The sequence below is a fragment of the Balaenoptera ricei genome, chromosome 10 (assembly GCF_028023285.1).
Source record: "Balaenoptera ricei isolate mBalRic1 chromosome 10, mBalRic1.hap2, whole genome shotgun sequence".
NCBI lineage: Eukaryota > Metazoa > Chordata > Mammalia > Artiodactyla > Balaenopteridae > Balaenoptera > Balaenoptera ricei.
In genome coordinates this window covers 54,661,077-54,678,759 of record NC_082648.1, presented here as the reverse complement: position 1 = coordinate 54,678,759, position 17,683 = coordinate 54,661,077, and the positions used below count along the sequence as shown (strand labels likewise).

The following is a 17,683-nucleotide window of genomic DNA, read 5'->3' as shown; positions in this document are numbered from 1 at the left end:
CATCAGTTGCTCTTTGTTGAATGTAGTCCATTTTGTCCGTAAACCTTTTAAAGCAAGGGTTTTATACTGAACCGCAGAGCACTCTGGATATAGTCAAGCCAACTTGTCAGAGAGTAGGACTATCAATTATCTATTGTCTCCTGGGTTTCTCTAGATCTGCCTTTATGCTGGACAAGCAAAATCATCTCCCTCTTCCATCCCCTGAAGCAAATTGCTACTTGTTATGATCAACACCAATCTGCAATAACCACTAGAATGTGAATCACCCAGCAAACAGATATAACTTCCAGAATTTTAAAGCGTTACACCTAAAAGACCTCTGGTCTCTGTTCTAAGTAAGTGGCATGCCTCCCTTTCTCTACTGAACTTTAGCTCTGAAAACTGCAATTTATGCCAATCCTTACAATGTTTTAGAATCAATGTTCCACATTTACAGAGTGTTTTTTCCACTTACAAAACATTTCAACATTATCTGCTTAATCCCCTCAAAAGTTCTTGTGACATGGGTATTATCCTCATCTTACAAATGAGGAAATTAAGGCTCATAGAGGTTAAGTAGCTTATTCAAAATCACACACAGTAAGTGGGGAAAGTGGTGACTTTAACCTCATGTCTTGCACCTTAATCATAGCTTTCTCCACTTTAAAATCCAAGTATAGTCACTTGGCCATCATCAGAAAATTAGCACCAATTAACACCAGCGTGTGATAGCTACCAGATGGTGAATTACTAAGCAAAAAGAACAATCAACTAGAATCGGGGAGGAATTATAACATAATACAGGAGCTAAGGAGGGGTGCCTTTGGGGTCAGGCAGCCCTGAATTTGGGTCCTAGCTCCATCTCTGACTGCCATTGTTACTCTATTTCTGACTGCCATTACATGTCCTTTGTGAACTTTGATTTTCTATTTAGGTTACAAAGAATAAAGGAGACAATTTTTTTTAAAGTGCTTAGCATAATGCTTGGTACATGGTAAGTCTTCATTCAATGCTTTTTTTTTAATACCTAATTCAAACGTGATAAACAGTTTATTAAAATAAGTCTGTTTGGAAATAAATACAAACCTTCTGACTTTGGGGTCCCATCCTTCATCAATTACCTCCAGATGTCTGGGAATAGGGCTATGTGAGGACTATAGGAAGACAGAAGATAGTCACGAGGAGGAAGAAAATTTGAAATGATGCTTGAACTGGAGGCCAAGAGAAGGTAGGTGAATAGAAGGTTAGAGCTAAGTCTAAGCTCTCAGTGGCTGCCTCCCCTGGGTTATCATCGCCATTACCGGTCACTTAGGGATAAAAGAGAAAAAAAAAAAAAGCAACAACTTAGAAGGCAATGGGTAAAGTAGCTACTTGAGGTGTGAATAGATTATTAAATGGACAGAATTACATAATGTGGAATTACATTCCATTTCATTCTTTCAAATTATCACTGGGAAAAGGTAAATTTGGTGGTAAAAAGATAATTAATAGGGCCCTACTGCATAGCACAGGGAACTCTACTCAATACTCAGTAATGACTTATATGGGAAAAGAATCTAAAATGAGCGGATATATGTATATGCATAACTGATTCGCTTTGCTGTACAGCAGAAACTAACACAACATTGTAAATCAACTATACTCCAATAAAAATTTAAAGAAAGAAAAAGATTAAAATAAAGAACAAAAATCACCAAACCCATGTTCAAGAGATAGAAATAAATAAATAAATAAATTGTTTAGTGTTTGTAACATTGAGTAAAGGTAATACTAATATTAAATATTTTTCTTATTACCCCCAAAAATACATGTTCACCTTTTAAAAAAAAAATTAAAAGGATAGATAAGAAAAAAAAAAATCACCTACAATCCAACCACCCAGAGATAACTACTGTTAACATATGGAACACAACCTTCTAAACTGTTTTCATATATGTGGAAATACATGTATTTTACAAATACAGGGTCATATATAATTATTGTTTTGTAAACTTTTAAATTTGTTTTAAATTTCTTTCCAGATCACTAAATATTCTTTTGCAATATTATTTGAAATGCCATGTATATTTTCACTAGATAGTTTATTTAACTAGACCTCTATTTTGGATATTTATTTTTTTGCTATCATAAAAAGAGTGATTAAAAGCATTCTTGTGGCTTTATCTTTATGCATAAACATGACTTTTTAGCATAAATTCCTAGAAGTGTATTTGCTAGATTAATGGCATGCAGATTTCTAAGACTTTTGACACAGCTTATTAAACTGTCCAGAAGGTTACTACCAATTCACACTCTACCCAGCAGTGCTAATTTCCCAGACCTTGACCAACACTGGATTTGATGATATTGGAAATGTTCACTAATTTGATACATAAAGAACTATTCCTCCTTTTACTTCAGTTTTTTATTACTAACTGGTGGATAATTTTCCCCTATGCTTATTATCTACATTTCTTATTTTGAAAAGTATCTGTTTATATCTTCTGCCCATTTTTCCAATGTTTGTCTTTCTCAGTTGATTTGAACATTTTCTGTCTGTCACATGAATTGCATATATATTTTGCCAGTTCGTTTGTTTACCAGTTTTTAAAATAGTGTTTTGATCTATAGAAATGTAAAATATTTAGGTGGTCCAACCTAATATATCTTTTCTTTTTGATTTCTTCTTTGGGAATCTTGTTTAGAAAGGCTTACCTCACCCCAATGTTATACAAAGTTCCCACTTATATTTTCCTCTAGGACTTGTATGATCTTAATGTTAATATTTAAATTTTTTATTTAACCTAGACTTTACTGGAGTATAAGGCACTGGGTTGTAAGATATTGAGGGTGGGATCTAAATTTAGTTTTTAAATACTTTGCTGGTTGCCCCAACGTTATTTATAGTATGTATTTCATTGATTCTATTGGGCACTTTTTATTTCAAACATGTTAACATCTCTGAAACCTGGATGCGTCTGTGATAAATAAACGTTTTACAATTTACTTCGCAGGTTTTCTTAGGGTTACTTGAAGTAATAAATCCTTTGATTAAGGGCTTCTTAGATTTGATAAAACATAGTATTTCCTTCTAATCGTATTTCACTACGAGTTTTCTTTTTTTAATTAAAGAATGCACTTTGAATTTTTATAAAATCTCTTCTGGGAATATAGTAAAATGATCATATTTTTCCAAAGATGTCCCAGTACTGAACTATTTGTACATTCCTGAAATAAGCCCTACTTTACCATGGCATATTACTTATTCAACACAGTGTTACGTTACTTTTTTCTTTTTAATTTTAGAATTTTATTTATTTTTTTATACAGCAGGTTCTTATTAGTTATCCATTTTGTACATATCAGTGTATATATGTCAATGTTATATTACTTTTGCTAATACTTCATTTAAGATCCTTACATCTACTTTCATAAATCAGATTGGTCTATAGTTTTCCTTCATTTGTAATGTCTTTGTCACATCTTGGTTGTAGAGGTATGTTACATTTGTCAAAGAAGTTCATAAACTTTCTTCTATTTTCTGTGATTGATACAGTTTGTAATAGCACAGGAATAATGATTTTTTTTTTCTATAAAAGTCTAAGCCGGTTTGTGATAATTCTCAATTTCTTCTAGAGTTACTGATCAATTCAATTATAATTCTCCTTTAGTCAGATTTTGTATTTTATTTTTAGAAAATTATGCTGAGATTTTAAATTTGTGAGAATAGGGTTATACACAGTATTCTCTTACATTAAAATATTTTTTTCCATATCTTTGGTTTTATCCCATTTTCATTCCTAGTTTTGAACCTATGTTCTTTTTTTCTCCCTTTCTTTCTTGATTAGACTTGATAGAAATGGTCCACTTTATTGGTCTTTTCTAAGATCAACATTTTGGATTTACTTAATTCTAATTTTTTATTTTTCAAGTTAATTTATCCAAGTGCTTTTAATATTTTCTTTTTGTCTTTGATTTTCATCAGATTGCCTGTGATGTGCCTGAATGTGGTTCTCTTTGTATTCATCCTGTTTCAGATTTGTAGCACTTTTTGAATCTGTGACTTGAGTTTTTTCCTCAGTTTGGGAAAATTCTATCTTCAAATGTTGCTTCTTTCCTATTATCTTTTTCTTCTCTTTCTGTGACTCTAATATGTTAAACCTGAAACTGTGTATCTTGTATTATCTTTTCAATAACCTTACATTTTTTTTGGCTCTCTTAGTTTCAGCCTGAATCTATTCTCCTGACCTGTTTTCTGTTCATTAATCCTGCATTCTTCTATGCTATTAAATATTATATGCTATTAAATTCATCTCATGTGTTTATATTTCAGTTATTGCATTTTCAGCCCTAGAACTATTTTATTCTTTACAATAGATTCCTGTTCTGTGGTGAAATTCTCCATCTTGCCATCTATTTTCTTGAATATATTAGTCACATTTTTGGGGGTTTTAAAAAATAAATTTATTTATTTATTTTATTTTTGGCTGTGTTGAGTCTTTGTTGTTGCATGCGGGCTTTCTCTAGTTGCGGCGAGCGGGGGCTACCCTTCATTGCGGTGCGCAGGGCTTCTCATCGCAGTGGCTTCTCTTGTTATGGAGCACGGGCTCTAGGCACGTGGGCTTCAGTAGTTGTGGCACTCGGGCTCAGCAGTTGTGGCTCCCAGGCTTGAGAGCGCAGGCTCAGTAGTTGCGGCGCATGGGCTTAGTTGCTCCACAGCATGTGGGATCTTCCCAGACCAGGGCTTGAACCTGTGTCCCCTGTATTGGCAGGCGGATTCTCAACCACTGCACCACCAGGGAAGCCCTCACAGTTATTTTTAAAGTCTGTGCCTGATGACTTAAATATCTGGATATCTGGGCCATCTATAGACCTGTTTCTTTTGTCAATTTATTTCCATTGGTCCTTTACTTTGGTATGCCTGGTAATTTTTAATGAATGCCAGACATTGTCTATGAAAAATTGGACTCTGAATGATGATGATGTAATCTTCTTCTACAGAGGGTTTATCCTATCCTCTGATAGGCAGCTGGAGTGGGGAGGGGAACGAGGGAAAGATTACCTTAATCTAATCAGGGACTGAGCTCACTTGGGGTTGGGTTGCAGTTTTTGATAAATTTGGTCTACCCTTGATTTGTCCCCATTATGTTGGTGTGCAAAGCTCAAGAGAGCCTACTGTTAAAATTTTGGGAACTTTGGGATACAGTTGCTAAACACAGACATTATTAAAAACAAATTATGTAAACTTATAATTAAATAAGTTATATTAAAAACAAAGGTAATAAATACTCAAAATTCACGTCTAAATTTTTAACTAAATTTAACTGTTGTTATTTATATCTGCTGTATTTGAATTACAGAAATGCTACATAATGGTGTCACTACACAGCTCTTCCCAATTCCACGTTAAGTAATGTCACAGTTGTATCTTGAAATAGCCTATGGTGGAAGTATTTGTACCATAGAAATCAGTACACACTACAAATCAGAGCTTGATTATTGTTTTGTAGACTGTCTAGATCAATTGTGATTTTGGCCCCCCTCTGCCCCCTCCCTGGGGTATTTGATAATACCTGGAAATATTTTTGTTTGTCACAATGGTGGGGGACAGGGCAGGGGAGAAGGAGCTACATCTATCTAGTGGACAGAGGTTAGGGATGCTACTAAACATCCTACAATGTATAGGGCAGCCTCTTACAACCAAGTATTATCCAGCCCAAATGTCAATAGTGCTGAGGCTGAGAAATCCTAGTCTGCTGGCACTTCTGCTTCTGATCGACTGGAATCTTTACCTTTCTTCCCTTGCCTAGAATTGGCAAATGCCTTGAGGAAAAAGGAGGCCATTTTATCCCAGTTTATTTTGTTGTTCTTGCTGTACTTTTTCTAGCATTTTGAGTCACTATTTAGTTCAGTTATTTTTAATCTTTCTTATACTTAATAAACATGTTTGACTATGAACTTTTCTTCTGATACAGCTTTCGGTAGCTGACACTGTTTATTTTCACTTTTTGCTCTTTTCAATGTTTCCTTGTAAAAGATCCCAGCCATAGACATTTCCATCTCTCCCTTAGTTGAAATCGGTGTATCTTTGCAGTTGCAAGCAATGCTATTGCTGAAATAAGCATCCACTAAAATTAAATTCCGTGGGTGGTCTATAGAAGCTACTTTGGAAAGTGTGGTAGGGGATAATAATTTAGAGACTCCATAACCAAGTATTTATTTATACTTCCACCATTCCAGTATCAACTTGAATCATTTAACTCTGCGGTTACTCTTGATTTACTGGAATTAAACCATTTATTTAACAAATAATTAAGTAGCCTGGATATGCAAAGCTTTATGCCCCTGCACGGGGTGCGGATGTGGGTTACAAAAATTCTGCCATGACGTATTCTCTCAAGAAGTTTCTAGCTTCTAATGTATTAAAACTATCAGTTACTAATCTAAGTTCCATTATTTGGGGAATTTAGAATCCAGACTAAATTTTTTAAAAAATTATTGGACAGAAACTGCTTAATTTTAGATTTGCGGCTGCTTATACTTTACCATGTAAATTTATTTAAAGCTGCACAGTTTTCACAAACCTTACTTTATACTTATATCTTTGCATCTTTTTAAACTATTTTTTAATTGAAGTAGAGTTAATTTACAATGTTGTGTTAGTTTCAGGTGTACGGCAAAGTGATTCAGTTATATATATATATATATATATATATATATACACACACACATCTGTTCTTTTTCAGAGTTTTTTCCATTGTAGGTTATTAATACAAGATATTGACGATAGTTCCTTGTGCTATATCGTAGGTCCTTGTTGTTTATCTATTTTATATATAGTAGTGTGTATATGTTAATCTCAAACTCCTAATTTATCTCCGCCCACCACTATCCCCTTTGGTTAAGCATGAGTTTGTTTTCTATGTCTGTGAATCTGTTTCTGTTTTGTAAATAAGTTCATTTGTATCAGGTTTTTAGATTCCACATATAAGTGATATCATATGATATTCGTCTTTGTCTGACTTATTTCACTTAATATAATAATCTCTAGGTCCATCCATGTTGCTGCAAATGGCATTATTTCATTCTTTTTTATGGCTGACTAATATTCCATTGTATATATGTGCCACATCTTCTTTATCCATTCATCTCTCAGTGGACATTTAGGTTGCTTCCATGTCTTGGCTATTGTAAATAGTGCTGCCGTGAACATTGGGGTGTGTGTATCTTTTCTAATTATAGTTCTGTCCAGATATATGCCCAGGAGTGGGATAGCAGGATCATGCGGTAACTCTATTATTAGTTTTTTGAGGAACCTCCATACTGTTTTCCATAGTGGCTGCACCAATTTACATTCCCACCAACAGTGTAGGAGGGTTCCCTTTTCTCCACACCCTCTCCAGCATTTATTGTTTGTAGATTTTGTGACGATGGCCATTCTGACAGGTGTGAGGTGATACCTCACTGAAGTTTTGATTTGCGTTTCTCTAGTAATTAATGATATTGAGCATTTTTCATGTGCCTTTTGGCCATCTGTATGTCTTCTTTGGAGTAATGTCTAGATCTTATGCCCATTTTTTTATTGGGTTGTTTGTTCTCTTTTTATATTAAGCTGTATGAGCTGTTTGTTCTTTATATCTTTTATAGCATCTTTGTGTGATTATTTCATTTGGTACAGCAGTGCTATGAGCTAGAAAGGGTTGATGTTATTCTCACCATTTTACAGATGAGAAAAATGAGATGGAATGTTTAAGTAACTTGCTTATGGTTATACAGCAAGTCCATGCTGGAACTTTACAAAACTTTATTTCCACTTGGTACTCTGGACGGTTTCTGCACTTTTCTTTGATAACGTAATGTGTTAGGTCACTTATCCATGTATAAGACCCATTGAAGACATGTCTCTGAGTGAAAATTTATGCAATTCTTATTGAATTGATGACCATGTTTCGAAAAAAGTATTATTCATTTATAAGAAGAGCAGCTTTGTGGACTGCCTCAGAAGTACAGGATAAAACTTGTACATTATTTTTTATAAGCTGTCTTTAAATAATTTCAAAGTCTGTGAACTGGAATAACATGTGCATTGATTTTCTGATGCATGTTTATACAAACAAGATAAATTTACATGAATTATAGTTAAAAACATTTTGCCTATTATGTTTCCCAATTTATTCTATCCATTCTAATTCACTAAGAAAAATCTAAGTTATTTCTGTCTACATCTGAAAAATTAACTAAAGAAGTAGGATTGTAGTTTAGGAAATACAAGGCAAGATTGCTCTTTCCCCACTTTTCTTCCCCCAAAACACACATATATATACACAAATACTCATATACCCAGTTTCAACTATCCAGGGATTTTATGTGTAGTTGTTGCTTCAATTTTTCTATATGTGGGTATATAGTTTTTATTTAGAGGAATGCAGTTATAATTACCTTTGCATACTGTTAAACTTTGAATCATGCCTTACTATAGTTTTCCAGTTTCTCAAAATGGAGTTGTTCTTTCCTTCATTTTATGCTATGTTTTTATACTATTTATGTTTTTCTTTTCTTTCTTTTTTCTGATGGTTTAATGAGTGAGGCACTAACAATGTTTTTCGCTCCCTATCTTTGCCAGTAGCTCCAGGAAGTACTTTTCTTTCAATCTAGCTGTTGTCTCGCCCTGAGCTTTCAGATGAAATGAAGACAGAAAAGTACCTCCCTACGTTACAGATTCTTTTTCTATAAATCACTGTATGTGGGGACAAGACAGGAAGGTCAATGGAATGAGAGAAGTCAATTTTGTATACTCTTCAAAATAATATATGAGTTATTTAGATATAACAAAAGCTTAAGTCACTACTCAGAAATCTAGTTCATTTCATAATGGTTTCATTGTACTGGAAAGCTTACTTTTTTATGGATTTAAAATGAGGTGAAGGGCAATTCAGCTCTTTTAAATTCAAGTTAAATGTACTTTGTTAAAGGTTAAGAAACATTTGCTAGAATTATGAGCAATTTCCAGCTAGTGTTCCATAAAAAGAAAGCTTGAAGTTAAGTTCATGTTACTCTCCCTAGTAGAATTCCATAGTGACTGGAATGGTTTATGAGTAACTATCATATGGATATGGAAAGAGTTGGAAAAATAGGATTTGAATAGAAAGTAAGGATGGAAAACTCCATCTCTCCTTCCCCCTTCTCCTCCCCCTCCCTGCTTTCACATCTGCCCACCTCCAACACACACACACACACACACACACACACACACACACACACACAAAACACTGTACCAGAAGGGGAAAAGCTTATGTTGAAAGTCTCCTTTAGTGGTAAATGGAACAGTATAGTTGAGTAAATTGTGTGTGGCATTGAACTGGAATTTCTTCAGTGAAAGGGCTTATGTTCTTAAAGAGCTGAAAAAGGGCTTAAATTTTCTAGTAGCCTGGAATAAAACTGCACAGGAGGCGCATGTGAAATGCAGCATGTGTGAATAGTTTTGCAGCAGAGTCCCATTTGAAATGTAGCAGCACAGCTGGAGCAGTGACTCATCACACTAACATCTACTGTTAACAGTCAGACTCTCTCTAGTAAAGCCTGCACTTTCTCACATTATAAGGAGCTTCTTAGGCTGTTGTGATAGTATGATACGTTCCCCAAACTTGGTCAGGCCCACTTGAACTTAACATTGTTGAATACCTGCCATATACTAGGCATTTTTCTGCATTTAGTTCTTACACCTGTTTGGTTTTATTTTCCCCATTTTATAGGTGATGAATTCGAGGTCACACATCTGGGCTAATATTCAACTGGTTCCACCAGTTGCTTTTAGCCTGTGCTCGTTTTGATTGTTTGATAAAAATGAAGATACAAAGAAATTTCAAGGTAGAAGGAAAGACATTGAAGATAGCTCATGTCAGGTGGCCTCAATTTCCTCAGAAAAGTAGGGAGAGAATTCAAAAAAAAAGTGGTAAAAATTTGGAACACAGCTACTTGAGAAAATGTAATGGGGGGTTAATAGTGAAAATAAAATGGCATTCCAATTTTAATAACTAGAATCCAGCCCATGAATCCAGCTGCTGCCCTACTTTACAGATGTTGCATGGCCTGATGGCTTCCTGAATACTGGCTACATCTTCCTGTCAGGATTCCAAGGGACTTCCCCAAGGGTAACAACCAGCCTGAAGCTGAGTTCTTCTTAATGATCTACCATGATGGATCTATTCACTTTTGGTTCAGCCCTCCCTAGACTGGAATGGTCTTCAATTTTCAACTTAAATATTTACTATGACAAAGGCAAATTTTTTAAGGAATTGAGGTGTGTGTGCCTGTGTGTCTGTGTGTGTGTATGTGTGTTCCATTTGTTCCAATTATGCTGAGTAAAATAACCAGATTCGAGTGACCAAAACAAAATATTAAAACTTTATTTTCTTATAATTATTTAACTTTATTCTTTCCTAAAAGTTTGAGTGTTACCATTTTAAATCCATTTGTACACTGTATGTTCTTCACGACAATTATCCTCTCAGTTTCTTCATCTATAAAACGTGTTGTTGTGAAGATTAAAGGAGTTCATATATATAAAGCACTTAGAACCATGCCTAGCAAGAGGTAAGTGCTATGTAAGTATTAGCTCTTGATTATTATTATTATTATTATTATTACCATTATTATTATCATCACCATCATTAGTGAACCTGTGTAAAATGAGCTATTACTTCAGTGCAAGGCCTTATTAGTAAATGTATAGAAAATAAAAACCATCCTATGTGGTTCTTGAAAGTCTTAAAATTATCAGGAGCTGATTACACATGGATAATGTTGAGGTTTATCAGCTAACAAGGAAAAAAGTTCCCACTGAAGCTGTAAAAGCCCTATTTCCTTCTCTTTTCAGCTCCAGAAATCTGTCTTGTGAACTGTTACGGCTTAATTCCCATTTTCATCATGCTTTTGTCTTATTCAAAGGCTCTCCACAACCTGTCTCACAACGTTCAGACATGCATCTGATCAACAAACAAATATTTAGTGATTATTACATGCCAGGGACTAGAGGTATAAATACGACTAAGGAATGGCCTGGCAACTGTGGAGTTTACTTGCTAGTGGACAAACAGGCACATAAACAGATAATTACAGAACAAAGCAGGAAATGCAATGACGGAAGTGCATACAAGGTGCTATGGGAACAGAGATGAAGGACGCTAGAGTTCAACCCGGAAGTTTCAGATAGGGCTTCCTGGAGGAAAGGATGCCAAGGCTTAAAGAATTTCAAGCAGAAACTTAAGTGTTTTCTCTGGGATCCCAGGGCTTCCTTATTTCGTCCTTTTTAACCCTCCAGCCATTTCTCCATTCCTCCCAACATACCTTACCTCCCCACTCCTATTGGACCAGTCTCATAATTATGTCCTTGAAAAATCCAGTTTTGATCCTATCTCTAATTCCTCGTCTCATATGGCATTCTCTATCAGATATTCTCTGCCTGGTAAAGTGTGTTCTCATCTCCTCCATGAAAACAGGCCCTACTTTGATGCAGTCATATACCTTCTTATTACTCATGAAAGCATATCAAACAGTCATATTCAGATAGACATTAATGTTATTTTTCCACACTTTGTAATTGTTTATTGTGTTTTTCTTATCACGCCAACAAAACTATAAGCACCTTAAGGAAAAAAATAGTTCATAAGTTTATTTTGTTTCACAACACCTGGCAAAGGGTCAGCCAAAGCAAAGTACAAGATGTCAAAAATACTTACTGAATTAAATTATTTCACCAATGCCTTTTCTGGTTTATCTGATGTTCAACAAATTCATTTCATGAAAGTTTAGAAGTGCAAATAACCAGAGGAGAGAACATTCTTACTTCTGTCAGTTAATTTACTAACTGAAAGTCAGTAGTATTATATGAGAAATAAACTAGCTTGGTAGAAGTTGTGAATGTGAAGAAAATGTGAACCATGGAATAAATTACACATTTGGTTTATAAAACAGCCTGTGAATAAGGTTCTTGTACTTGGTAAGCAGTAAAAAAGCAGTATATTGTTGAGAGGCAGTGTATTTAGGGTAGAGTACAAGTTTGAATGGCCTTTTTTGTAAGGAAGTATTATATATACATATATATATCAGTCAAGTAAATGACGAGAATTATACATATATGTGAATGCTGCACGCATGCACACACACACACACACACACACACAGAGTGTCAATAAGATAACAGAAATGGCAGTTGGGAAAACAACCTTTTCATAGCGCTAATGATGGGCATTTTTAAACTCAGCACTTCCTTCTTATTTCTTTTTATTTCTTATCTGTTTCCCTCCCACTGTTATTTCTCACACTGTTCCTCTGTGTAGTCTTTTCCGCCTCACTCCCTCCTCTCTAACAAACAAACAGTCCACACACTTTCTCATTCACACTCACACACACGCACCTCAATTGTTTCCTACACTTTGTGTTCAAAGTACGAAACCAGCTACCTCCAGAGGGTGTCTGATAGTGCTGCCATTAATACACTAGACTACTGAGTGGTTTTCAAACTTTTGCTCACGAAACCCTAAAAGAATTTTGAAAAAAAACAGAGAGACTCTGCGCCAGTTACCAATTTATTTATTGCCTCTCACCTCTAAATCCATCTTCCTTGCCTGCTCTGCTAAAATGGATCTGGGACCTTTAAATATTTTTTTCTTTGTCAGCTAACGTGATATTAAACCTTGTCAGTAGAGGGCACAGGAGAAGGATTGCAGGAGCAAGAGGTTCTTCCTTCCTGGTTTCAGTATGCTTTCTCAACAGGCTCCTGCAGCGCCCGCGGCTTTGCAAGCATCTGGCTCACGCGGTGCATGCAGAGTCTCTATTTGCAGGCCCTGGCAACGTGGGCGGCTTCCCCAGCACCCAACTCAGCATACGCAGCCTCTCCAGCCCCCAGCCCTTTTCACTGCTTCTCAGGTGACAGGCTCCCGTGGCTTCTCTGGAGCGAGGGGCAGCCTCCAGGGCACAGGAGTGAGCTGCACGTGGCGGCCAGCAGCCTCCCCGGCACTTCCCTCAGGTAGTTTTGCAGTGGAGCGCTCCCAGTGAGACACCTCCCAGCAAAGAGCTTTCCCCAGCACCCCGGAGGCGAGGTTTCTAGCAAATTCCACAAGGCAGATTTCCAGAAAGTTACAACATCATGGCCCCAGTGACTCCTGTGCCATCAGCCCCAGAAAGGCTGGGCGGGGGGGGGGGGGGGGGGGGGGGGGAGTTGCAGGGAAAGCTCTTCCTTGGGCTCTATCTCAGCCTTAGGGGCCATGATAGCTTCCTATATTTGTTATCTTTGTATTCTTTAGAATTTCTATTTACTTCTTACTAGCCAATCTCTCATCACCATAATCCTCTGTCACACATAGTAATTCTCTACATTAAACTTTCCTGTTCAAATTACTGTGTGGCTTCTGTATCCATATTGGGTGCTGACTGATACACACTTCCTCATACATTTTAAAGTGACAGCTAAAATTTCTTATCAAAAATTTAAATAATTGAAAAAAGATAAATTATCTGGTGTTCTGTATATAGACATGCTTAAAATATATTTCTGTCAAAAGCTTAGAGTGACATATCTAGATCAGTTAATGAGCGGGAGAAATCCACCATATAACATAATTTGCAAAGGCAGTCCTCACTGTCCTGTCTATCAAGTAAATCAGACTTATTTACTGTACACACACACACACACACACAAAGACTTTCATTTAAAATTTTTGAATAAATATGTTGATACATGTTTTCATGACACACATCTCACTCAAGACTGGTAGAAAATGGATAGACGGACAACAGATGGAGAGACAGATAAGCAGACAGCCGGCAGGCAGACTGAGCCTTTCCAAGAGTAGTTTCAATACTTTTTTACCAGTTCAATATTTCTCAGTTTTGTTTTGTTTTTTTGGCCTTGCTTTCATGGGTCTCTCCTTCAGAAGTAATGCCTTCCTGAACTGTCCTTTTGCTTGATGCCTTAAAGATTTTATCCTGTGACAACAAGTCATAGTAAAATTTGGGATGGGTGGAAGGTATGACATCTTTTGTGAAGTGGGAGAAGGGCGACTATGACAGAGGACATTGGAAGGAAGAAGTGGCCAACTACAGACTCTCTCAGACACAGACAGCAGTTTCAGGAAAGTGTATTGTATAGCGGTTGAGGACCAGAAAATTGCTTCCCTCAAAACTGTCCATGCCCTGTGGCCCCATGCCCTGTGGCCACCCAGGGTACAAGTTCTCCCGTATGAAGAAAGCAGCACCAGGACAAAGAATACTGTATTCTACAATTAAGGCCAAAGCAGGGATATTGTTCCCCCTAGAACTGACAAGAAACCAAGTATGGAGAAGCACCCTTTTTTTAAAAAAATATAGAATAAAAATATTAAACTATATTCCTTAAAAACTTAGAAAACAAAAGCTTTCCTTACAAGAATGCTAACGTTTCCTTTAGAGTCAATATCACATCAAATATGAAATCCTGAACCCCACCAGCACCTATGTTTGGATAAGGGTCTTGCTTTTACTATTTGTGACTCAAGATGTCACATGGGTTAAATCCTTCATTTACAGTGGTTCTGTTTCTTATTTAAAACAGTAAGTTTTCCTTAGATCCACTACTTTACTGAATCACATAATAGGGAGAGAAATGAAGAATCTTAAACAAAAAGCAAAGGAGATGTGGCCAATTTTTACCATTTGGGATATTAACAAGTTTAACATGGCTCAGCAACTATCTTAAGTGTTATATCAACTATTATGACACAAACTAAAGGTGTTGAAATATAAAGACGTGTGTTTTCTGAGAGGAAATGGGTGACAATTTGAAGGGCTGGTTTTTTTAACAGAAAGAATAAATACGTAAGAATTCAGAACAGATTCTCAACCAACACTAATGTGCAATAAGGTTTATGCAAGTTAAGAAAGGTTTTAAATTTAAAAAAATTTTTTTTCAAGGAAACTACTGTTTCCTGTTATTTCTGGGAAATCTGTAAATGCTAGTGTTTTCAAAAGGAAACATTTGTGGAGAGATATTAAGTATGTTTTACTTGCTACACATATCAGATTCTTGTTTGTTCATTTCCCCTAAGAAGTCTGTAATTCTGTTTTAAATAAATGACATTTACTCTCAATTAAGGTTTCTGTCTTTTTATTCCCCCAAATCAGCATCCCTATGGGAAGTACAGGGCTTCTAGGATTTTCTCCACCTACATAAATAAATTTTTAGTAAAGAGCTTTCTTTCTTGAATAAGATCCATAATCTCCAGAATACACTGTCTGAATTAACTATTCTGTTGAAAAAGTCTATGTACTGGCCTGTTTTATAGTAAACTATTGGGATCTTTAAAATAAAGATTCTGGATTAATGCAAAACTCAGAGTATGTAATTTACTTATATATGTATAAATATCTATTATATTTCCCATTTTACTTTCAATACAGCTATTGCCCTTCATTGCAGAAGTATGAATAATCAACTTGGTGGATATTATTCAATCTGAAGGATGCACATAGAGAACTTCCATCATGGTCAAATAAATAAATTTAGGGCCATCACTTGATGACAGAAAAATCAATAAATACATAGACATTTCTACGTTCACCAAAATCTCTTTTATAGCTCTGCTAAGCACCATGGTTACTAAGATGAACAAGTTAACATTAGGTATTTTAAAGATCCAAATAACGAGAAATCAGCCAGTCTACCAAACTGGTAGTTTATCATGAAAGTCAATAATTACTTTTGTTTTGTGGGGGGGAAAATAGAAAAATTAGAAATAAGAAAATTTAGTAATGGAAAGATTCTAATGTGAACAGACAATACCAAGTTTGTTGCCATATGTGATTTGTCCATATCCATAGGTTTTTAACATACTTACTTGAACAATGGAGTTCCACAAACAACACATTTATACATTCCAGGATCTTTGTGATGTGTATATTCTCCTTCGAAGGCACTGATGCACAATAAACAGAGCATAAAAAAATTAATTAAACAAGTTAGCATTATTTCTTATAGAACATATTTGCTTAACTACATTTTTCTAAGAAAACTTTCAAGGGCTTTTTGTCCTAAAATGAGAACAGACCAAACATATGGAAATCTGAACATTACTAATACATTTCAAATCTGTATAATAAAATGTGCATATAACAACTCCAAACTAGTGCGGGTTAAATTTTTTTTAAAATCAGGCCATCTAGTTATGTAATGCTTAGAAAACTTTTTTTCCTATTTAAAAAAAAAAAAAAGCCTGTAGTTCAGATTCACAGAAAACAACATTATTACATAAGATTTCTGCTACTCTACAGTGTCCAAGAGTATATACCAGAAAATACAGAAGGGTCCAACACTTCCAGTGGAAGGAGTCTTATTTTTTGGTTTGAAAAGGAATATTGCAGCTTTAAGGGAATATTTTTCTAAGTTAACAATCTTAAAGGCTAGGAGGTCATTCAGCTAATACAAATCAGCTGTGCTAGCCCAACAAAAAGTCTGTGCTCTGCAGCTTGTTTTTATTATCCTTTCACCCTCTTTATGAGGTCCAATTTTTTTATAAACGGAATTTTTAAGAATGACCTAATCTCTAGTTGTTTGTGTGCATTAAATCATTTTGCTAGTCATGTACACAACAGGACGGGTAGACATCTTGGACCAAGACCGAAGTCCATCGCTAACTCATTGTGCGGTAAAGGTGGACGTTGTCAGAGATTCAGCATTTGGTAAATTCAGTAAACAGTATATACTGTGACAGGAAGACAGTGTTGCCTATTAACAAAGACCCCACGTGTGGTAAAGAGCTCTTTCAGTTCATGAATGAAAACAAGAAGTTACATCATTAATAAATTTGGATCAGAGGTAAGTTACAGCCTTATGCCAAGCTCCATGGTATAAATTAGACAACAAAATGGTTGGACTTTGGCAAGTTACCTTTGAGCTGGAATCAGCTGAGAGAGACTTTATTCACTAAAAACAGTCTTGGAAGTGAACAAACTCTTTTTTCAGGACTTAGGGCAAACTTCCAAGGACCAAAGCCATGTGAGGGCAGTTATTGAAAATTTTTGACATTCCAACCACAAATGAGCCAATAAATACTTTCTCCACATGTGCTTCAAAAAGAAATTGGAGTGGGGTAGAAAGGAACTAAATTATGCTACCTTCTTTTTGCAGCCAAAACGTCTATACTTACAATGGCCACCTTCAAATTTTCAGTATCCTGGCAAAGTGCCATGTCCCTCATGGTTTTGCTTACTCTGATGTCTTCCCAAAAAATGTACCTAAATCGCTATTACTTCCACACATTTTGTAGTAAACTAGAAACAGGCCCTTAACAAAAGCCTTGTGACTTTACAAAAGATAGAGTGTTCATTAAATGGGGGAAAGAATAAATAAAACTTAGTCTTAACCTAAGCAATACCATTTTCAACCTTTTCAAGGATACTAATTTGTAGACTTTAGCAAATAAGTATAGAATCCTTTAAATTAAATGGCAAGGAAGAGGATTCAAAGGTGGGGAGGGGGGATAAGGAGGATGAAGAAAACTAGCTCTTGCTTAATGGCGTTTTCGTAAGCTCGCCTTACCTTTCGGTCCCTTTCTCCTGAGTGACATGGTACTGCTGGGGTGTTAGCCGCTTCCTCAGTTCCTGCTGGGAAAAGACCACCTTACAGCTCTTTTTATCCCTACATGACCCTGGAAAGAGAGAGGATGTGGGAGAAGGAGGACTTTTAGCTTGA

At 35.8% G+C, this 17,683-nt stretch overlaps 1 protein-coding gene across 4 annotated transcripts in view; it reads right to left on the bottom strand.

Annotated features, from left to right (window-relative positions):
• MSRB3 (methionine sulfoxide reductase B3) overlaps window positions 1-17,683 on the bottom strand; it is a 161,866-nt gene that overhangs the window by 94,826 nt on the left and 49,357 nt on the right. For all 4 annotated transcript variants that reach the window (XM_059936422.1, XM_059936421.1, XM_059936423.1 and 1 more), the window contains 2 exons: window positions 17,531-17,639; window positions 15,831-15,908 (listed from right to left, as the gene is read on the bottom strand). In XM_059936422.1, the coding sequence (XP_059792405.1) occupies window positions 15,831-15,908; window positions 17,531-17,639 (187 nt within the window). The remainder of the gene's footprint in view (window positions 1-15,830; window positions 15,909-17,530; window positions 17,640-17,683) is intronic.